This window comes from Lonchura striata, chromosome 2 (assembly GCF_046129695.1).
Source record: "Lonchura striata isolate bLonStr1 chromosome 2, bLonStr1.mat, whole genome shotgun sequence".
NCBI lineage: Eukaryota > Metazoa > Chordata > Aves > Passeriformes > Estrildidae > Lonchura > Lonchura striata.
The window spans coordinates 50,511,128-50,535,901 of NC_134604.1; the positions used below are offsets into that span (position 1 = coordinate 50,511,128).

The 24,774-nt window shown below is 33.7% G+C and overlaps 1 protein-coding gene across 5 annotated transcripts in view; it reads right to left on the reverse strand.

Annotated features, from left to right (window-relative positions):
- Positions 1–24,774, reverse strand: part of PIBF1 (progesterone immunomodulatory binding factor 1) — a 105,262-nt gene that overhangs the window by 14,332 nt on the left and 66,156 nt on the right. For all 5 annotated transcript variants that reach the window (XM_021548014.2, XM_021548013.3, XM_021548017.3 and 2 more), the window contains 4 exons: positions 21,801–21,891; positions 18,446–18,548; positions 16,571–16,701; positions 7,616–7,700 (listed from right to left, as the gene is read on the reverse strand). In XM_021548014.2, coding sequence (XP_021403689.2) covers positions 7,616–7,700; positions 16,571–16,701; positions 18,446–18,548; positions 21,801–21,891 — 410 coding nt within the window. The remainder of the gene's footprint in view (positions 1–7,615; positions 7,701–16,570; positions 16,702–18,445; positions 18,549–21,800; positions 21,892–24,774) is intronic.

The window sequence follows — 24,774 nt, forward strand, 5'->3', positions numbered from 1 at the left end:
CTTTTCTTTCACTCTTGTGGGAAAAAACCCAGGATAACTATTGAGAAGTACCAGGATTTTGTGCAGGATACTGACATAAGATGAATGCAAGAACAGAGACTACTGGATTCTCAAACACTGTAAACGTTAAAATTTTGGAACAATGTCATGGAATTCTGAAATTCATGTGGCCAAGTTTCACATCTAACATTCATAAGCATTTATCTAAATCCTTGGAAACCTTAGCCTGATAATTTATAGATGCTCTGAAAAAATGCTTAGAGCCCTTCACAAACTATGCATATCCTAGTATGACTAATTAGTAACTGTTTTTCCTCTTGATCACATGGACTCTCTTCAATCTTAAACACATTTGGAAAATGCATTTGGCAACCGTTTATAAAAAACTAAAAAATAAGTCAGATTTTTACATTTTAAAGATAATTAAATAACTATTTTCTGTTCTTAACTTATGCTGCACAATATTGCCTTACACTTATCTCCTTTTCTTGCATTCCACCACACCTTGTGTTTGCTAGGACAAAATAAACTAGACCTTTAATCTCACTCACTTAAGACCTCCAGCCTGTTGTGAAATTTATCTTCTTTTCCCCCAAAAAATATTATATAAAAAAATACAAAATATCCATCCTACAGATAAAGTAAAAACTTTTTTCAATTTACATTTTAAGTTTTTAAGAGTTAATCTTTAAGAGACTGGCAGGACATTGGAAAGTGGCCTTTTTCAGGAGACACTGATTAAAAAAATGAATGCAAATTCTCAGAATGATACAAAGTGAAAATGTAATTGCTTGTGAAACTGCTTCCAAAATGCAATCAGCTTCTATGTAAGAAGATGACTAAGAGAAGAGAGTTAATTTGTGTCTAGTTAGGAAAAATAAACACTAAGGAGATTTTCTTTTCAGGCTTTTGAACTGAGACATGCAAGAAAAAAAAATGGCTGTAAGATATTGCACTAGGACACATGAACTCAAGCTCTTTCACAAAAAAGGGAGTTTTGGACAAAGCACTATTTCTTTTGTGTATTCTGTAGCATAAGTTAAGGCAATATTGTGTAGTATGAATTAAGAACAGAAAATAGTTATTTCATGATCTTTTTGTCCAAAACTGAGTTGGACAAAAAGCACTATTTATTTTATTTCTATTATTGCTTCTGCAAAACAGGGATAGTAATAGTTTTCTGTTTAACTTGAGGGCATAATATTTGTGAGACAGGTGTTCAGCTACAGTAGTGAAGACCACAGAGAAATTCAGTTAATAAATAGGATTATTTTGACATATTGATAAGAAACTGTGAAAACCTGGGAACGGGAAAGAGTAACATGATTTTAAAAGAAAAGCATTAGGTTTACTCATAAATGGTGAGTTACACATCACACTTGGAATGCTTCTCACCTGCCAATTGGAAAGTAAGCCCAACATAATTGCTCAGGCAATTAGCATTTTAATGTTAATCTGGTAGACTATTTTCAGCACGAACAGCTCACTAAGAATTTTTTATTCTTTAATATGTTTTAAATAGAATAAAAGCTTGCAATAGTTAACCAAAATAAATTTGAACCTGATCTAATTGAAGATTCCTACCAATTCACGTACACATATTTAGACAGACTTAACACTCAATTTGAGTGACACAACCATTTCCTGACATAAGCTAAATGGATTTAAGTAAACAAATAGCAATCAAACTCCATGTGTCTGTAGCCATTTAACTGATTGATATCAACCAGGTTTATTTAAGCTACTACTACATGTTTTCTACTTTGTCCCCTAGCAGACAGCCGGAGCCTGGTTTCTGGTTGCTACCTTCACTTGAAGAGCTTTGGCACAGTAACACATGAATGTGTCAATAAGGCAGGTGACTAGTTCAGCAAGTATACATTCTATCACTTGTATGCACAGCTGCTAATGTACAGTGAGTGCACAGATGTGTAAAGCAGACAAAATATCAGCAGGTTGTCATATCTTCTTACCTGTTGTATAATATTCATGGACTGATAATGAATCATGTCTGCATAAACAATTGCATTGCAGGAAATTAATGGTTATTGTAAACAGCCTGAATTTGCAGAATTTATGTCATAAATGTTACCCTTCTAATTCTTATGACAATTATTTCATAGTATTAGTTTACTTTTTTAGGTTAAAAATTACTGTATTGCCAGACTGCATCACATACAGGTGATTTCAAGCAGTTAAAAAAATAGTGTAAATGAAGTCCTTTGTATTCATACAAACAGAAACTGATCTTAGGCCTTGATGAACACCTGTTAAAGTCTTCTATTAGTGCCTCTTACACCACTGCCTCATTTTTTGTTTTAAGGTCTCCTACAGTATTTCTATTTCAAACATAAAAAGAACTCCATTTATTCTACTTGCTTTTTTCCCCCCCAAAACCCAGTGGATTATGAACTTCATATAAATAATATATACCCCAGCTAGTTAATTTTCAAGACTTTAGAACTCGGTTTCTACACTCTGTTTGAACTGGAAAAGCTAAAATAGATTTAATTGTGCACATTATGAGTTTTATTTATTATGACACATCTGCATCTTAAATTTCTGAAGAAATAGTACAATGCTATACATCAAAGCATAGCAAATTTATAACCTCTTAAATGTAACCTCAGGAAATTATTACTAAAACTTCTTGCCAAACATCTGAGTGCTGACAGACTGCCCTTCCAAGTTTTCATCTGAAGTTTAAAAGCCAATGGATAAAGTCTAGAATTGCACTTCTGATGTTACAATATATTAACAAATGCATCAAGCATGAAAGGCAATGCAATTGCCAGGATCACAGAGCTCACTGTAAATATTTCTTTTAGTCAAAGGCCGACTGTTGGAAAGAAAAAAAAACCCAAACCAACAAACTAGATAAAAGGAATTATTATGTATCTTCCCCAAAAAGATTTAGTGGATTCATCCCACTTAACCTTAGCACTCAGAGAACAGAGAACTGCATTTTCAGTGCCTTTAAGTTACATGCCCACTATATGCACAAAAGGATAACGTTTGGATGCAGATAAAGGATAGCACAGAAGCTGATGTTCTATACAGTTTTGGACACAAAATGCCTTCTTTATCACAGGTAAGTAATATTTACATATAAATATTTTTACTTGCTTTTTTTTTTTCTTTGCTGGACTCTTTCCAAAGATTATTCAAACTGCTAACTTAACAGACAGCAATAGACTTTGTAGGGCTTTTTTTTTTTTTTTTTCTGGCCAGGTTAGGTTTTTGTTTAGTGATCAGAATGGTCCTACTGCATCATTAGAAGTGTGTCAGAGCTGGTGAAACAAGAGGAGGGAGGAGGAGAATCAGGAGCAAAGGGGTAAGGTAGTGTTATTGCTATTGGGTCACTCAGGCATGATGTATAATTTAATTTGGATTTATTCTTTGAAGAAACATCTTTCATACTTGTTTTTCCTTGACTATACGAAGACAAGTGGGCAATAAGTTTCAAAGATGGGGCCAGGTCATGCAGTTAATTAGTTAGTGGGAAGAATCAAAAGTACAAGTTGCTGTTGGTGTGGTTTGGTTATTCGAGTTAAGAGTGTCAACAGTGTAAAGTTCAGCTGATTAAAACGAGAATAGAGACTACAAATAATAATGCAAAAAAAAATCTGCAGATCTGAAATATCCCTTTTAAAAAAAAACTCCACACTATTTACTGGAAGATTATTAACGGGAGACCCCATTGTTCCTCCAAACAATATTTTATGCTTTTCTGGTGGATCTAGAAAAGCAATTAAATAATACCTTGACAAAACAAAGAAGATATCTTATTCAAAAATAAACTGAAAAACCTGGCTGCATTCTCTTGCTGTCTTGCACTAAGGGGTGTACAAATGGCATCAGAATACTATGTACCCCAAACCCTTCTGAGAAAGGTCCCTCAGAGAAGACAAAATGCACTGGGAAGGCTTTATTATGAACCTCCAACATCATCCTAGATATTGCTCATTCTTGATAATGCCATTGAACTCCCTCTAATAGGAAGGTTTGCATTTAACCACATGAAGAACCCAAGAAATTTTATCACACCAGCAGATTCTCAGTGGTCTAAATGAAAAACTATATTAAAATGTTTCCCACATTCATTTACTAATTAATTCAGACAAAAAAGGAAGCAGGAGGCCAAGAAAATTCAGAATTTGGGTCAAGAATATAGTCTGAATAAAACCCCAACCTTCCTTTTTTCTCCTTCATGGGTGGACAGAAGTTTTTAAGGCTTTACATAATCAAATAGCTATGCTTCACTTTGATGTCCCACAGCAAAATATAAGATTAATAATCAAATTAGATGTCTATATAATTTGAAATAATGAACTGTTTTATGTCATTAACATCTAGTGTAATTTTTTCCTGTAAGAAAAGAGATCATGTAAGAATCCTACAGAAATTCTTCCAAGATTCAAAGTATAACTTTTAACTTTCTTCTTCTAAAATTAAAATATGTGAAAAGAGAAGATTAATCATGAATGTAAGTTCTTTATTTAAAAAGTGTATAAAATATCATAGTCTCAAAGCAGCATTATGAATGCAGCTGATATCATAAAGAGATAAAAATAAAAAAACCTTCCAACCCCTCAAACTCTAACATTCCATTAAAAAGAGTTAATATAATCTGAGACCACACAGGCTGGAATACCTTTAGTCAAGACTGTACACCTACTGAAACACGTAGCTGGAAAACAGAATTAACATTGTTTTGGCATTTTGCTTGTACTTTTAGCACTTACTTTTAACATACCTAAACGTCATTTTATCTTAACTATATCTTCAGTTCATCTGTTCAAGAATTCTAATGTTTCTACTTGCAAACATGAGAGCAACAAGGTAATTCCTAACAAGACATGACAGTTTAGTATGTGCAATGACTGAACAAGGCTGATAGTAACCCTGTTACATGATAGCATGTACCAAACACATAAACCTGTAATTCATCTTTTTTTTTCAAAGTGTATGAATCTGTATTTACAGGTTGCCTGTCACTTTTACATAAAATTGCAATCTGTTTAAATGCAATTAACTCTTAAATAACCCGATGTGAGAAAACTTGTATTCTTTATTTCTGTCAGCAAGGATAATTATTGGAAAATTGTGATGTTACCGCAAATTTAAATCTTTTATTAAGATGGCAAAGAAGTAGAGTTAAAGACTAACTCACTATCCTGTACAAAGATTTCAGTACATGAGATAACTGCCTTTTAGAGAAATTCATAAAGTGTAAAACTACCGGAAGAAGTTTGCATTAGAAGTAAAAAAATAAAAGGCTGCATTAGGAATAAACAGAATTGACAAAAGTTAAACTTACATACAAACACAAAAGCTACCTGTTATTTTCAAACATTTTCATGAAAAAATTTTAGATTCTATTTTGTTTCTCAGGAGATTTTTTTTGTGCATTGTACTGGCATTTCATAGTTTTCTTCCCTCAAACATGCAACTTCTAATGTTTCTTTTAATATTTTTTATATCCTTTTCTGCAGACGTATATTTAAAAAATATTATCACTGTTTGACAAAACCAGTATAACTAATACGTCATATATTTAACAGATGTAAAAAGAAATTTGAGAAAACAATACCAATTTTGGAAATATTTGCTCAATTTATTAATATCCATGGTATTAAGAACATTAAAGAAGTCTGTTTCAGACTCAAATATTTGCTTTTCTTTTTCAATCAAGCCTTCCTCTGCCAGCCTTCCTTGATTGTTTGACACAGTTCAAAATTTGAAATAGTGAAATGACACAAAGAAGCAAACTGCTGCATATCAGGAATAGTTTATGATGATACTTATAGCGGCTAATGTAGTTTGGATGTAAAAAATGTTGCATAGCTTTAAGTTAGAAATGTTATAGTTTTCTTAAAAAACATAGCAAAATTTTTCTTTTATCACTTTCTACTGCTTTTAATCAGCTGCTATTCATGCTCATTGATATGACACTACTAAAACTAGGCACCCAAGTGTGATTGCTCTGTGAGCATAACTAGCTGGCAGCACCACTGGTTGGGAAAGAAAGAGTAGGAACAGGAAATTTTGAAAGAAATTAATCTGAAATTAGGCCAAGGGCCTATCATATTGGAAAAAACACTACATGTTTATACAATTATGTCAGAGTATTTTTCATATAATTAATATAAGGATATGATAAAACATGAATATAATGATAAGGTTTATAAACTATCTAGAAATGTTTAAATCATAAATTGGTTTGGAACTCAGCAAACAGAATTAGTAGTTTTCATTTAAGTTGAAGCTCACTTGGACTCAGCTGCTAGTGGAACTGTTCAGTTTTGGTTCTAACAAAAAGGAGTTTTTTAAGTGCTTGGGAGAGACAAACTAGTTTGGACCAATTAATGACATGGATTTTGGTTTATTGATCTAAGAAGGGAATGTGATGAATTGCATGAAAAGGAGAAGAGGCAAAACAATTTTGAAGGTGGAATGAGACTTCAGGAGGTGGATAGTCAGGTTTACATGAAAATAGTGTTTTAAAATGAGTGATAATCCAAACTCTGACAGGATAATTTAGGGGAGTTGTAGCTTCTTTGAAAGGAGTATCTCCATCTTTCTCTTATTAGTAAGAGAAAAGAAAGATGTTGTCAGAGAACTACTGATATGCCTCTATGACCACTTTCTGAACAGGTAAGTGGGTAGCGAGGTCCCATCACTCTGTATCTATAATTTGCACTGTTTTTCCTCACATCCATAATTCTTATTTGTTAATGTTGTATTTTTTCTGCAAATCCTTGCCAAATCATTCAGCAGCTCTGGGAGAAGATGTAATAGCTGCTTATGTCAGATTTTGGTTTTTTATCTTCAGTACTCTTTAGCTTCAGAAAATTCTGTGGTGTTTTTCACATTCTCAGATTCCTAGAGTAAACTTAATTAAAATTTTTTCATCCTCTGTTTCAGACATTTAATCTGCAGATTTTCTCTCCTACGCCATGACATATGAGTCTTTTCAGATTGTTCAGACAAAAGTCTTGACAGGAGCTTTTATGGTTCCCTAAATGGCACAATTTTGCATACTTTTAGATCTGAGAGTATAATCCAGTCCAGTAGCACCCTGATTCTTGCTCAGATGAAACTCAAGTAAGTAAACAAAAGTGTACCCCAACTCTTCTTGGAAATCTATGTAACTATTGTCTTGTTTCCTCTCCATAATCCCTATTTTGGATTTGAAAGAGTGTATGGGAAATGAATTGAACTGTCCTTTGGTCCAGTGTTTGGCTGCAAGGACTGGGGAGCACAGAGAGATCCTAAGGCATACTGTGGCAAATGTAGAACTTGCAGATTACATGTGTATCAATTTCACTGTCTTTATCTAGATTCTTGTTAAATGCTTGCAATCCCCAAACACTGTTCAAGGCATAAGAAAAGAAAGAACAGAGACAATAAATCACCAGAGAGAATTTAACAACTGGGAGTACAACTGAGACCCTCCCCAGTACCTGACAGACACGGTTACCTGTGTTGCTGAAAACGACACAGAAAACCCCAACATATCAAACCAAAAGAAACCATTTTTTTTTCTCCATGGTTTAAGAGTCAGTAGCAAAAAAGTGCACTAATGGCAGTAATGCTAAAAGAGGAAGATTACCTCACGGTCATTTAGAAGTCTCTCCAAATCTGCTGCCATTTGATTCTTGACACGCAGTAAAGCTGTCTTTTCTTTATTTAAAAGACTGGTAAAAAGAGGATAGGAAATGCAGTAATAGCAACAGATAATCTCTTTTAATCTTGTGTTCTGGCTGAAACATGCATTTTCTAAAGCTAAATACTGGAAACAATAAAAATCTGCTCATGTAATTGTATCAAATGATCCTTCTGTATATTCAAGCACTAAAATTTTTATAAATGGGCCCAAATGTACACACAACATCCTATTTAAGTCAAACAGAAAAACTATTCAAAGCCTTCATAAAATGCCTTTTCTTTCCTCTGAAGGGTAATTTAAATGATTAGAACCTTCTAATATCATTTCTTAGTTTTTTCTAGGCAAAATGAGATTATTTTATAAGCACAGTAAGTCTCCTTATACCTACACTTCCATATCAAAATGTGGATTTCTCTGTTGTATTAGTCACAAGGCAGTAGCACATTGTATGAATTCTCTATAGTACTGTATTTAGAGTTCTGAAAATAACAAATACAAGGAAGAAAAACATACAGCTCTTCTCCCTTTAGTTGTGTAGTTTCTGCAAAATTTGCAAACATAATTTTGTTATTTTTAATATTTTTATTCCAGGATAATATATGGGAACAAATTTGTCCTATGAACCAAGTATGAAAACTGATTTAGCATGAAGGCATGCCTTTATAACAGAATGTAAAGTTTAACTTTAATCATTCTTTGTCTTCACAGTTAGAGCACATGAACATTTGAAATGTTGAGCATACACATTGTGATTCCAGGCATCAGTTCTATAATAATTAAATGTATTTTCCTATTTAGCCCCAGCATCAGTTTCTAACATTAAATTTTAGACTAATGCATGCATAAAACCAGTATATAATCTATTTTGTTAAAACAGACACAGAGATTTTCTTGGAAGACGTATTATATATGCCATTAACATGACTTAACTAAATACGTTGTACAATATAAGCTGTAACATAAATCAAGAACTATGAAAAATGCAATTCTGCATATGGAATGCAAGTATGTAATATTGTAAACAGGTCAGAAGTTCAAAATCAAGTATATTAAAATTTTATAAATGGAGTAAACACAAATTATTTACTATTTCAAATATTTGATCCAGAAATGATCAACAAAACAAATCAATCTTTAATTTGCCATGTATCATCCGCCCGTTTTAAATAAGCAACATCATCCTTTGCCCCAGAGATTTTCTGGCAGTTCCTTACAAACTCTGTATTGTAAATTACAACTGTCAATTCCTTCTAGGCATTCATAAATTCTCAGAAAAAATGTATCCTTTTGCCAAATTGCTCAGTTGTTTCAACTGTTTAAAAGAAAAGTAATAACATTTTTTAAAACTATAAAAATATTTAATATTTTCAATAGTTTTATTTTCTGCCACATTTTTAATCACGATGAAATTGCTGTACCTTCTTTTTCTTGGGTTCATGTGTTGTAACTTACATGTCACTTTCCTTGGATTTCTGTATTTCCTAAGAACATAAACTAATCCTTCTAGAGACTCACAAACTTATTAGAGAAGCAATAATACAAGTTTGTCTATGACTTAAGTAGTATACTGAATAAGCATAAGCATCAGTGTTCATGATTGAACCAGAAGTTAATGTTTGAGGTTCAGTTTCATCTACAGAACAGAATCTAGTCTACTTATACTGCTTATACCTTCTGAAATAATATGACATAAGTGATCTATGTAGAGCAGTTCTAATTTTATTTGTTTATAGTAAAATATAGGACATAGACTACTACATCATTCAGTAGCACTTGATGTGTTTTCTGTCATACACATTGACATAGAATTACCAAAGCATGTGCAGACTTTGAATTTTGTAGATTTGCAATACTTGCTTTTTCATCTTTGCAGATAGGAGGGAATAATTCATGTGCTCATGAAAGAATACTGAAAGAGGCATATACACATTTAATAGAGTGAGAAAGCAGTTACCAGACAGAATGATAATATATAACAAGGTTAAACAGAAATACCTTCAAAAGTTGCATCTTGGGAAGAAGACTGACCATTTCAGTCCCTGATTTTAAAATGCTCTGAACCAGCATCTTGGATAGCAGCAAAAAGGTTCTAGCTTTAACCTACCTTACACTCCCAGTGAAGAGTAGTTTGATCTGGTCCAGGTTTAATTGGCAGTGTGACAAATCAGAGAGAATCTTTACAATTTGTTTTAGCTGACCTGAGTGAGGACTGTTGAAGGACCATCCTTCCCTTGCCACATCCTGGTAACCTACTTCTCTTTCTGTTAGTACTAGACACTTCGTCAACACATAAGAAGGTCCCTTCACTGATCTGGATGGACACTGGCATCTTTTTAAAGGTTATCTTTCACATGTATCACCAAAATAACTTGATTTGCCATGTACAGTGGAGACCTACAGCTGAAGGCAAGGATGAGCTGATCCATCTGGTGATGGAGTGCCTCAAGTGTCTTGCTATGATTCTGAAACCACCATCTCTGAATCTAGGCAAACCAGCTTCTAACACTAGAGCTCAAAGGTTGTAACTTTCATTTAAAAAGATGGGACTATGATGTGCTCCACAGTGCTGGTCACTGATGGCTTCATTCTGAATGTGGAGAAGGTGCCCATTGTGAGATATAATAAAACTGTGGCCTGAGAAGTCCAGCTTAGAGAACTAACTGAAAAGCAGTGCAGGTCCTGCTTTTTCTGTGTGCTTGCCAGAAGAAACCAAAGTGTCTGGGAGGACATTTAGTTTTATTCCATCATGCTTTTAAAGCCTAGCCAGGTATGAATCCAGGCACCAGGAATGCAGGCTCACCATAAAATATGCTTGTCATATGCATACACATTGCTCATAGCAACCACTGGCTTGTTTTGTCTTGCTTCACTGGATCTAAAGCCCAGGTAGCCTGGATATCATATGCAAGACATTTTCAGGTAACATGATTTTTCTGGATAATGGATACCAGCATTTCCCAATTTCAGCCTTATAAACTCTTTTCATTTTGGACAACTAAACAAATTTTAATGCTTAAGTGTAAGTATATTATTTACTATCCTGTTCAGAAGTTTCTATAATTAGATATTTGGAATAACACGTTTATACTGGACACACAAAATAAACATGGATTTATATAGTACTGGGCTTTATTATTTCTTCTATTCAGTTTGAAAAAAAAGTATGTTTCTTTTTCAGTGAACCGTGTACTCCAGATGCTGTAAGAAATGTTGTGAATTTGCCCTTATAGCATGAAGCTGAATAGTCCAATATTGATATTTTTTGCGTCTTGTATTCAGATAAAGTATTACCATTGAAAAAACTAAATACAAATAGTATATGTAAAGGTTTTGTAAATGTAACTTTATATATAATATGGCTATACAGTGAAGATATCCCTTGTCTGCAAATTACAGATGAATAGCTCAAAGTAGGCAGTTAATTATTATTTTAGGTCAAAATTTTTTCATAAGTCACATACTTAGGGAGGTATAAGATGTTTTGCAAACAAAAGTTCTTTAAGAGAGAGAATACATGACAAATCAGTGATCTCTCATTGTGCAGCTAAATAACTACAGCTCAGAATTTTTAAACAGATTTAGGAGAGTATTACTTAATGATTTAAATTGTAATGTTTCAGGTGGCTTAAAAACCTATCCATGAAGTATCCTAATTAAAATTACTTTTTCAAACTGTAGAAGAAAAACCCAACCCAAACAACTTTTAAAAATTGTATTACAGGTCAGAAAATGTAAAAAAAGGACATATTTCTACAAATTTTGCTTGGAGCATTTCTCTGGTAAGCTGCAGTACTACTGGAATAGATGGTGCATATTTCACAGAATGGTAATGTTCTCATAAAAAGCGCATTGCCTATTCTTTGATGAGAAAAACTCATCTAAAACTCTATACTGAGCTTTATGTTTGGATGGCAATTAGAGAACCCAAAATGTTTAGGTAAGGAACATTTCAGTACAAAGCTTCTTAGTGAGCAAAATCCTTATATGGCTTCTGGATTTGCCACACAGTTAAGGCTTTTGAATATTGCTTTTACGTAAGTGAACCTCTTTTGAAACCAGCCATTGGTACTGAGAAATTTGAGTAACGCATTTAAAATAAATATCCTCTATGAATGAAGTCCTTTTAACATCTCCAGTTATTTATAAACCTAGATGTTTTTAGCAGAAAATTATGTACTAAAACTACAATTACTTCCCTACATACATAAGAATGAAACTCAGAGATTTGTTTTCCCACAGCATGACATAGTTACAAGCATTTCTTTTCAAAAGGACTGCTAAATGTGATGTTTTCATTTCTGGTAAAGAACTGTATGCTAGAGAGATTTCTTTATAGCAGCAAGGAGTCATCCTCACACACAGCACTGCTCTTATTAACCATCACTATTTACTTTTATTAACGAGAGTGCTATGTGGTCTAATATAAATAAGAAATTACTTAAATGAGTATTTTGAGATATGTAGACCACCTATAAATTCATCCTGCAGGTGCCCTGTCACTCAAGACCAAGGTTTTGTATCTGAAACATATCTGCAGGTGCATGGCTCAGTTCAGAAGCACACAAAATGTTCTGCTCCCAGAGCCAAGTTCTGTTTGAGGCCAAGTGCCAGCACAGCCTGGGACAATCCTAAAGGGATGGGAATGAGAGTGGGAGTGAACACCGTATATGGGCAACACCTGACAGAGCCTCCATTATCCTAAACAACCTCTCCTTCTCCTGGAGTAGTAATATGCTTGTACCTTCACACTTGAACCTCAGCAGTGGTATCAGCACACCTAATAAGCTGGTGGTGGGTCTCTAAGTTGTTCATGCAAATCCCAGCAATGGCAGCAGCCTAGCTAAGCATTTACCCCAGGCACAACAGCTCTTGCAGCTCTTATGAAGGTATGGCTAAAGACCCACATGTCCAGAACACTTCTCAGCAAACCAACAGAGTATCTCTAGGTCTGCTGGATACACTACTTTAATTCTGGGGGTAAGTATTCTGATTGTTTCTCTCCTTTCAGTGAGAAGTTGAATGGGGCTTTGAGTAAACTGATCTAGTGGAAAATGTCCTTACCCATGGCAGGAAGGTAGAACTTGATGATCTTTAAAGGTTCCTTCCAATCCAAACCACTCTGTGATTCAGTCTGACAGCTACTGACACAAGCAACCTTGATCACCACTTGAACAGTCCTTCCAAGTGAGGAAGAAAATTCGATATGAAGGCTCTGAAAGACAGCCTTAGCTCTATAGACATGACACTTAAGGATGAAGGTAGGTTTAGCTGCTCTAGTTGAAGTGAACTTTGAAGACCATGCTGGAAGGAGATTTAGATGGGTCTGCAGGACTTTTCAAAAATATTATATCAAAATGATCTGCCTGAATTTTCCCCATTCCTCTTGCAGAAATACCTGCTGTCAGAAATGACACTTTAATAGAATTACGAGTATAGAAAATCCTGAACACATCTGTTGCCTGTTAAGGGACCATTATATTAATGAATTTAGGCCATTCTTAAAAAAATTGATAAAGATATGGCCCAAGAACATCCAAATGAGATTTCTGTCATAGATAGCCTTCCTTGTGCTTGTCTTCTTGTGCTGATTCAACAACATCTGCTGTTGAACAACATTCTGTTTCGTCACAGAATCAAACTCACATCCAGTACAATCAACAAACTTCTCAATAGACGTGGAAATACAAAGTGCTGCAGGTTGCTGCAAAACATTCATAGATTGCAAGAAAGTACTGACTCATCATCCTGGGAAATCTGCTGGAACCTAATCACCCCAGGAATATGTTATAAAAAGACTATATTGGCCATGATCACTGTGTATAGGAGGCAGTTATGGATTAAGACTAAAAAAGTAAATTCACTTGCAAATAAGTCCTTGCTGATCCTTCCACACTCAAGGTAAGTGGGAAGTGATAGAGAACACTGGCACTGATAACACAGATGTGCCTGTTCTGCTTGGGGAATCCATGATTTACATAATGCTCTCTTTTGATGAGCAGATGAGATAAAAACACAATACGAAAAGAACACCCCTCCACCATTGGATCTGCACACTAAATAACAAGAAAGGAAAATTATGATCAAGCATGGAGCAGCTGTAAGGATAAATCAAGTCTTGATTATCAGTCTTGATTTGTCTCCAATCTGGTACTCAAATATGAAATTAAAAAAAAATGCATCCAAAAATCACTAGTAGTTTTGAAAGTCTGTTTGAAAACAAGAATTCAAGCACATTTTTCCTTTACCTGGTTCTTGTGAAATTGCTGTTTAGAAATAAAACCAATGCATTATTGTACTTACAATTTTAAAAAATAATGTACCTTGTGTAACTATAGCACAAATTAAACCTCAGTTTAGAGGCTGCTGCAGAATTGCAGTATTATTAACTATTAATCACAGGTAATGGTTGAAAGAACGATTTCATTTTGAAATGGTTTTACAAATATTAAAATTTTCCTTCATCTCTGAGATACAGAGGCTTCATAAACCATGTTTAGTGTTTTCACTAATACTTTTCTAATAGCACCAACATTATGTGCAGAATTTAAGGCTCTCCTTGAGGAGCATTAATTCTCTGAACTCATCCTCTCAAAAATATTCCATGCACAAACCAACAAAATGCTGTTTAATAAACTAAGAGGGATAGGAATAGTGGGCTAAATCTTTTGATCCAGCAGAGCTTCACTTGGCATATATTTGGTAGGGATTATCATTAATTTACTTAAATCCCATTCTGATTCAGTTCTGGAATAGCTGAGAGTAATCTGAAATCACCTAAGGGATATTTTAATTTAAAACTGTCATCAGCAGATTCCAAAAGGTTATCCTCATGACAAAAAATTTCTTGAATATAGTGGTTCTCTGGTTAGAAATCCCCACCTCTAACCTTCCTCTCCCTTATTGGAAAACAAAGGACCAACATTATCAATTTTATCCCAGATTATGATTTCTCATATGTGCCAGGGAATAGCAGCTAACAATTTAGGACCATTGTTTTAAATGTGGAGTTATGAATAGCAAAATTAGGGATTACTAATATGGACCAACGCTGTTCTCACAAATTTCTCTGGCTTATAAAACTAGGCAAAGTTGTGATAGTGGAGTAAAAGCTGTTTTCAGTTTACAAGGAATACTGGAAACTACAAGGAAAAAAAATATTTTATGTGCAAAATAAGTGTTACTTTTTTTGCTGTAATATTTTTTTGACAGGCCACTCTTTCATTTAGAGAAACACAGATTAATGGTGGGCACACCCCAGCTCCCCACAGTGGAGTACTGCTGGTATGTTTATTATGAATGCTCACACTGTAGGGCAGATACATTTTCTTTCTTAACCTGAGGCCCTTTAAGATGAAAAAAATTTCCTTTACAGTTAATGGAAAGTAATAGGCATCTCTAGGAAATAACTCACTCCACCCAAAATCTGAATTACTTTTTGGAGATGTCACTTCCTCCAAGAACTATTAAGGAAAGTTGACATAAATTATATAAATTATAAATTTATATAAATTTAGGGTAAATCTCAAATTTACCCTTAATTTGTAGGGTAAATTTAAGAAGAATATCTAAGCATACAGATTATTGGCAATGACAAATGAACCATTTAAATCAAGAAAATCAATGTTAATAACACATTTAAGTTCTTTTAGATTTTAAAGCATGAAACATGCACTTTCAGAAATAACCTCACCTATTTACTCCCTTTCTATCTTCCTTTTGAGAGGCTTTTGGACTACTTTGAGAATAACAAAACCATTCCATTATTATTACCATAATCTAAACATTTGAAACAAATTCTTTGATACTTTTCACAAATGGAAAGTAAGACACTGCATATAGAGAACACTGTGATTTTTCATTTTCTGGAAAAATACAATTTATCTTTGAGGTGTTTCTTATAACAAGTCTAGAAAAATATTAAAAACATTTGATTCTGAAATTTAAAAAAGATGGATTCTTATTGAATCAAAATTAAGCTCAGTGAAAAATATCTTGTTGGGAACTATGAATGAATATTTCAGTTTATTTATAAACTTATTGATTCATATATAGATTTGCTTGGATAATAAGCATTTTTAGGTATTCTTCAAGGGATAACAAATACCATCCCAAACCATCAAAACACTCTGGATAGATACATATGTATGACAGTATGTGAGATTAACTATCAGCTAGGGTGAACCCTGTTTTATTTTAATTGCTTCAGTAGATTAGTGGAAAACCCTGTATTTTTCATGTAATTGCTTCATAACAGAATCACATTAATGTCTCCTAATAGTTACTGTTTGCTTTTCCTAAACCAAGATACCACACAAACACGTAATACTTAAAATGCCAATTGTTCTGTAGAGAAGTGGGACTCAGCTATCAACCTCATTGAAAATCAAGGGAAATATTATTTTGTAACAGCTTACCTGGGAATCAGATGTTAGGGAAGTAGCTCAGTGGTTAGAGAGCTCTGACAGATGGATACAGCGGCAAATCAGAGTTTCCACAAGAGCATATGCTCTAATTTTGGCTGAAATACCTTTTACTGGTGGACTACTCTATTATAATTTTTCTCTTTTTTCTTGATTTTTTACAGTTATACAACTGGTGAGTCATTCTTTCTTTTTACTCTTCTGAAATCTTCTCTACTTGATGAGAGCTCTTCTCAACTCCAAACTCACTTTAAACCCGTCACAGCTACTTTTTCAAAAGTAAAGTATCATTTTCTGACATTGTGAGAGAAATAACAAGTGCTACAGTTCCAGCTTAACAAGTGGAGGTGGTCAGTGACGGAGTGTTAACCTCTCTACTTTGTGGACAATAACACAATTTTTTTCTAATGATAAAAATAGAAGTGATTTTACCTTCAGTTTAAGAGAAAGTAAAACAAGAATTAGTGATTTTAATTACCTGAAATCTTTTTCAAGTTGTGTAATATGTTCTTTCTGTAGACTTATTTGAGAATCTCTCTGTTGCACAGTTTCAATGAGGTATTTGTATGGCTGTTGTGCTTGGTTCAGCAATGAATTTGCTTTGTCAAGCTGCAAGTAAAAGGTATAACAACCATAAATATTTTAACTTATAAAGCATAATTACTTGATTATTACTGAATTATTATTGGATATTACTGCTTTTTACCAATTGCATATTAATCTAAACTCCAAACCTTTTATTATATACACAAAAAAGGAAATATACCACCTTCAAATTTATTACTAGTATATTATCTTCACACATTTCTGTTCTAATTATGTGCTATTTTCACTGCAATAATGGTACTCTCTACATTTCCCTAATCTGCATTTTCAAGGGTTTTAATGTAACAGCTTCCATTGATTAAAAAAAAAAGTAGAGTCAATGCCTCTGTTTATGGTCTTATTGACGTACTGTGGGCTTTTCCTCCCTCCTTTGAAAAGCTGAAAAGGTTGTATCATAAATACTGCACTTAAGTAGCAGTATTTGAGCCAAGTTCAAACCAAAAACTGATAAAATCACTTTTGCATCAGCTTTTTATCCATGCTCTAGACTTTATCTAGATGACTGAACAAACTGTCGGTGGAAAGAAAAATAAAGGGCTACTTAAGCATGCTGTAGTCTACAGGATCTCTACTTTGTTTTTATATAAAAACAAAAATCAAGAAAGGCAATATCTGGGAGTAAAAATCATGTAAAGAGAGCAAAGAGAAGTTTTAGAACTTTACACAATATTAAACTTCATACTGGATTGTATTGTGATTTGATCTATTCAATTATATGGTAAAAGATAAAAACTTTAAGGGCAGGATGAAAATGAGCTGAAGATGTTCCTGTGGGAAGTTGCAGGAATTTGAATTGAGGTCAGTGATACTGAATCTTTAATCAGTGAAGCAAATATAAAACTACTGCGGGTAAGAAACGTATTGAAGTGAAACACAGAAAAATTTAAGACAAAGAATAGTGATATGGAAGAATACCAAGCATAACAATGGATTTACCAATTTCCTGATGTCTTCCAAGTAAGAACCTGAAATAATGTTTTAGTCAAATAGAAATTACCATGATATACCTAAGAATACATAAAAGTTTATAGTATTGGTTAAAAATTCCCCAAACTTCACTGTTCATGTATCTTTCACTGAAATAATCTATATAAACATATATACACATAAAATTTATAAAATTAATGTAACTTAACAATATGTAGAAATTCAAGTATTTGCACTCTGTGAAGTACTTGGGTGTAGTAATTATAATTTGTAATTACTGTGCCTTTAAAAATCAGACTGTTAACCACATTCCTGAAATAGTAAGCCTACAAATTACATATGGTGGCAACATCTAATAGAAAACCTAGTTGTCCTTTCGCTCCTAATAGAAAAATTAAAAGACAATTTAAAGATTTTTTAAAAAAATTAGTTTGCCCTAATTCTGGGACATTTCAATCTAGGGTTTGTTATATATCTTTGAAAGTGATTCAACAGAAGAGCTGTGTAGTGATACATTTATTGAACAATTAAGTATCAAACAAAACAAACTAGCTTGGCTGGCTGTTCTGTTCGGAAATCAAAACGTTGTCTGTCTGGCTCACATTCTTGCTTAGCCTGTAAAGTAATCCTCCTTTCAATATTAGTTGCAAAACACGATATAAACTTCTTTGAAAACATCTATCATGGAGTTTTGGTTAACTATGAGGCCATTTTTTAAACATCAAATAGATAAAAAAGACTGTTTAGAAAATATTTCATTTTATGAACAGCTGTTCCGCAATGTTTCTACATATTTGAATTTTGTGCAATAATGATTTACCTCTTGTGAAATCTGTGTTACTTGTTCCTTCTGATGTTCCAGATCTTTCACAAGCAATGAGTTTTGCTTTTCTAGCTGCAGTAATCTTCTTGCCAAGTGAACACTGTGCCAGTAAAAAGCAAGCTCAGCTTGAATTTTTTCCAAAATAGGCACAATAAATTCTAACATTTATGCTTCAGAACTTGATTGCCTTAATTTTTCACCAGCGCTTAAATATTAACATACATAAACTACATAGTTAAACATGCTGCATAGTCAAAGTTAGAAAAACAGTGAAAATATTACAAAATGTAACAGCACTATTGCTATTGTAATATTTTATGCATAGTAATTACTTATAAAATTTGTTCAATACTACACAACTGTAGAAATACTGTCAAAGTCCTTCATCTAATTATGATTATTTACTTTTTATCAATTTTACAGACTCACTTTAATTCTAACTTAAGTAATTGCTTAAACATGCTCATTAATATATGTTTTCCGGCAAACTGCTGAAAATTTAGTATTTTATCACTTTCAAAAGAGGCAAAATTGTTTTGTCTGACGTTTAATATACTAAATAATTTAATGTTATTGCCAATTTTGTTTTAAATAAACTCTTACATGGAGTCACAGATTAACTTTGAAGAGAAAGGACTATTGAACTACTTAAACAATCGAGTTAAAAAATTAGATCCTCAACCTCTTACAAACTTCATGTCCAGAACCAAAAAATTTATTGTCTATTCAAGATCACAGGTCCATGAGCAGCAAAGGGAAGATTCAATATGCACTGTAGAGCCTACTAGCACATCTAACTTAGTCTTCCAAACTCTTATGGATCACAGAGTGGGCAAGGCTGGAAGGGACTACAGTGGTCATCTGGTCCAACTCCAGAGCACATTGTGCAGGACTGCATTCAGGTGGTTCTTGAGTAACTCCACAACCAGTTCCTGACTATGGTACAGAATCTATTATAGGGTAGAGTGGTCTAAAGCAGCCTGACTGACTTGAAGCTCAGGTTTAAGCATGCATAAATCTAGATGTGCGTACGAAGTTTATCTGAAAATTTGACTTGTCATAACCTCCATCTCTTCCTCAGTAAAACGGAATAGACTTCTGGAGTTGGAAGAGGTCTTAATAATCTTCATCTGTGCTATAAACATACTCTTTCATGCACTAATCTCATCCACAAAGGAGAAAGGAACCACTTCTTAGACGAGTAGCTATTAGAGTATAAGTGAAAACTTGGATACCTTCCCATGGCAAATTTAAGACTGCAGCTCATTGTAATTTTCCCAGCTTCAGCTACTCAGTGAACTTCATCTGAATTTGCAAATATTTAAAGATAACACAAGTACACCTTTCAAGCATACTTTTCAGTATGTTTTTTGACTAGTTTGAATTGAAAGCAAAGAGAGAAAGGGACTGATGTGCAAAGACATCTTATGCTGGAAACATTTGATTCCAACTACACTAGAAAATTATGCAGTGCTCAAGAATGTGATAATTCCTTGCTAGCAAACCACCAAAGTCATCCTGGTAGTATTCTGCATTCTTTCATTAACACTGCTCAAGTAGTTCCTAGGCATACCTAAGAAGTCAGCATGGGCAAGAAAATCACTGCCAATATGTTGTTCACACGTAGCTTAACCTACACTGAGAATTGTTTTATGGCAACAGGTTACTACACGCCATTTGGTCTTGATGCTTTAGAGCGTTCCCAGACATGCTTTATTTAGTACTATGGGTGCACAATGCCTACATGATACAATAGATGTATCTGAAGTAATGAAGGAGTTGTTTCTGGCAAGTGGCCGAAGAGGTATAGACCCCACACTGCTTGAAAGTCCATTTTGTACCAACTTTCAGAGACTGAAGTGTGTGATGTGAACTTAAAGGAGCTCTTCATTTAGGATCCCATACATCTGGGATTAAAGAGCAGGTAGGACTCCAGAAAGAAGATTATTCACATTTGTAATAGATTGTCTTTCCTTAAGAAATCCTAGAGAGCAGAAAATTTATCTGTGTTTCTTTAATGGCACTAACCAGAGGATGGTGTCAGAGTCTTTGCTTTTAAAAACTTTTGCAGCCGAAGGCATCACACACATTATCTGCTTGGCAGCTTTCCTTGAATCAAAACAGCAGGTAAACCATACACAGTCTTTTATGGCTTTTTAAATCTTTTTAATTCTAAAAGATAAAGAAAGTCTATGAAGTCTCCAACACTATTATGAAGGATTAAGTCAGTTTATTAGTCAATGCCTCTTGGAACAAAAGTGGAGTATATGAGTCATTCCAATAGAGCCGCTTCTAAGCTTCCAAGCATATCCGAAATCCTGGTCTGATCATCAGATTCAGCATTCAAAGGAAATTCAACAGAGTTTTCATATACGTAAATAATCTAAACTGCATCTATAAGGTGAGGAAAAAGAAGGATCAAAGTGGAAACTCAGAAAAGTGCCCAAACTATTGACAAAAGAGGAATAAACTGAAGCTTTAGGAAATAGTGCTACAGAGCTCTCAATAGTTTTCTAAACCAGATGTGCAATAGGGGTATGGAGGTTTTTTGCACACTCCTCACCTTCCAGGTATGGTGACTCCACCACCTTCCTGGGCAGCCTATTCCAATGCTTGATGACCACTTCTGTGAAGAAATTGTCCAACCTGAACCTCCCCTGACAAGCCTAAGGTAATTTCCTTTTATCCTGTTTAGTTGTGTGGGAGAAGTGAGTCATAGCCTCTACACAGAGGCTCACAATGAGCCATTCAAATGTCACTATTATTTCTTAAAGACAATGCATAATATAATATATATAATATAATATATATTAGTTCAAAATGACTATGATCAAGAGGTATGTTTTCTCCTATGCATCATTTTAGTCTATTGATCAAATTTTAATTGGCCAAACCAGAGCAAACTAAAAAAAATGCAAGTGGAATAAGATCCCGTATTAGTGAAGATAAAATAGTGATGCTCTGAACTGTTGTCCTTCTTAGTATCCTGACAGATGTTTTTCTTACTATTAAATACAATAATTTTTAGGGTATTAATAATGCCTATCCTATTATATAAATGTAAACAATGTAACTAGTCTGTTTTTACAGATGCTTAATTTTATTCAATTATAAATAATTTTTCTAAAAGTCAATGAGAAGAGATTTTAAAATTACCTAGAAAAATATTCTCATTCATATGCATGAACCACATTAACAGATCCTAGTCCTCAATCTATTCCTATATATTTAAGTAATTAAAAAACTTCTTTATGTTAATCAAACTGGCTGGATTCTAATACAAAACATAATGCACGTAATCTTCATTTAGTTTATCTTGAACAAGTGAATTCATGAAATACTCTTTTTTAACCTTTGCTTTAGTCGTCTTTTGGCTGTTGTAGGAACATTAGCACCATATCCATATGAGAAGAGAACCCTTTCAGCTTCAACTTCATCTTCCACTGCAAAAAATACAGAAAGATGCTGTTGAAGAACAGTGTCAGAACTTATAAACTTCTAAGCAATTCTATTTACATCTCAACATGAAAAACATATTTCTAGAAGCTAAATTTTCAGTTGGTGCAAACTTCTGGGCTTGAGTGGAACAGTTTTTTTCACCATTAGCATTAAATTTAGTGCCACACTTTATTACTTACAACACTTTTTTTATGATTAATGTAAGACTAATGCAATACAAAAGTAAAGGAAAATAGTTCAGTTGCCTTGAATATTCATACTGTTGGTATGGTCACAAAATGCATACTACTTGTGTAAGTTTAGTTCAGCAGTAGAAGGTTAGGTTGCTTAAGTTTTTTTATCTAAATAATTAATTTTCAGTGCATATATGAGAAGGTAGACGAAGATAAAATTTGGGAGTGTTTGAGGTGACAGGACATAACCAAGTCCATGGGACCAGAAGGGACACATCTGATGTTGAAAAGGGAGCTGATGTCAAAGTGAAGCTGCTCACAATGTTTTTTGAAAGGCTGTGGTGATCAGAAATTTCACCACACTTGATGAAAACAAATGCCATCCATTTCTTCAGAGAAGGGCAAAAAAGAGATCCTTATATACATGCAAAATAGAAATATTGAAAATAATCTCTGCTTCCATAGGTGATTGATTTTTGAAAACACATTTCTAAGGGTTTAAAACAGATAATCATTGCTTTGAAAGGAAATCCCAATAGCAGCAGGATTAAAATGTCTATGTTCATATTTCAAGCTTTGAAATTCAGGTTTCCACTCTCCTGTAAGATGAAGTGGGCCAGAAAAAAAAAAAAAAGAAAAAGAGTAAGTGTATGTGTGAAATAGAAAGAGGCAGAGAGACTGGGACAGGGAGGCGGAGTAAAAGGGGACAATGAGAAAAATGGGAGCGGCAGGGGTGTGAGAGAAGGAGGGAGAACAAGTAAATACCAGCTCAGGTACCACACAAAAGCTTTGATGAATCAAATAGTTGAGAACAGGAGAAACAAATGTAGAAAATGATGTGAGTCCTATCTGACTCATCTTTCTTAATGCTCAAGTGCCTCAAAATCAGAAATACCTCCATTTCTCAACAACTTGCAAAATGCTATAACTTCTGTTCTCACTTGTCTAATACCCTTTTAATGCTATTTTAAACAAGGCTTCTTAAAACACATTTAGAAAGAGAAAAGCCTCCAGAAGAGCACCTGTGGTAAATCACTTATCTAGTTACATTAAAAACAATATCGAAATTTCAGTAAGAATGAAGTCACTTATCTAGTTACATTAAAAACAATATAGAAATTTCAGTAAGTATGACAGAAAAAGTTTACTAATGTGCACCAGCACTTCAGAGCTGTCTTAAATATGACAGGGAATTATTTGGTGCTGTAAACACCTCTGGTTCAGAAAAACATAAAGAAAAATTTAACCAGCCTTTGTTAATACCCTTCTTTTTGGTTACATATTCAGTGTTGAATGTCTCAGAAAAATGTCAGTAAGATCCTGTCCTGTAAATTCAGATCTGTCTCTAGTGTCCAATAAATGTCACATCAGGAAGACAAACACAAAAGGAACTGGAAATGTTGTAGGTATCAAAATAATATCCTGTATCAGTGTGTGCTTCTCTTACAACATTCCAGGCTCCTCACCTGACTTTGTGATGTAAAATATACATTTTATAAGCTAGGGGACACTTTTTAATGACAGTTTCTTATGCTACTCAGCAAGGACGTGCCATTGTGAGGATATAGATAGGTTCAATCTTTTTCTTAGAAAGATACTAAGCAATGGAAATGAGAAAAATCAAACTAGTCGACAACAAAAATACCCTAATGTGAAGATTGTACCCTGAAAAGGAAGAATAGACAAATGGCAAGGAAATTTACTACTGTTATTCATCTGGAAACCTCTTAGGCACTGTAAGAAATGGCTATATAAATTCTTGATAGCTTCCTGAATAGGCTGTTCCATGTCATTTCAATATTAATAAAGTGAGGCATAACAATCAGGGAGTAACAGTAAAAATTAAGTGATCTCTTCCACATGCATATTTTCCAAAGGGGAAAAAAAGTGCATATATATATATATATATATATATAAAATATGACAAAAACCATCTCACATGTGTAAATAAATACACAGTTTATTAAAAAGTCCAGAGAACCCCACCCTAACTGGCATCCTCAAAATACTGTAAAACAGCAGAGGCTTCATGACTCAGGATGAATAAAAAAAGCATTACATGCTATTTAAATATAGAGAGGTGACCACAGGAATGAAAATTAATCCTCATTATCACTCAAGTCTGTAGAAAACTCTGTCTTCCACACAATACTTCAGTCTCAATTATATTCCAAGATAGATGGGCTGAAGTACTTCCATAATACACTCAATTTGAAAAATAGCTATACTTCCTTTCAGTTATTTTCCTACCCTTACCTCTTTATAACCTACAACTATCAGGGCATAATTTGAGACAAAGGAGGAAGTCTATCAGTCTTCTCCTTCAAAGTGTTTAAAAAAAAATACTTATTTTCTTCTGTTTTCCCTAAGATACTAGACTTAAGTAGTATTAATCTTAACTTTCTATATCAAATACACTGAAATAGCAAGTTCAGTATTAAATAGAAAGTATACTGAAAGTATAGTTAAGCTATAACTTCTTTTTTTCTCCAAGGAAATCAGAAAATAAAGCCACTATATTTTAAAAGAACAGTTCATTTGAAACTGTTAATTTCTTTAGCATTCTGCACAATTGAATGTAAATTGTAATTAAAACAGATATTTAAGAAGAAATTAAGAATGATCTGGTAAAAAAACTTAACTGCTCTCCCAAGATGCATAAGAAAATGTAAACCAGTGTAAACAAAAACCAGT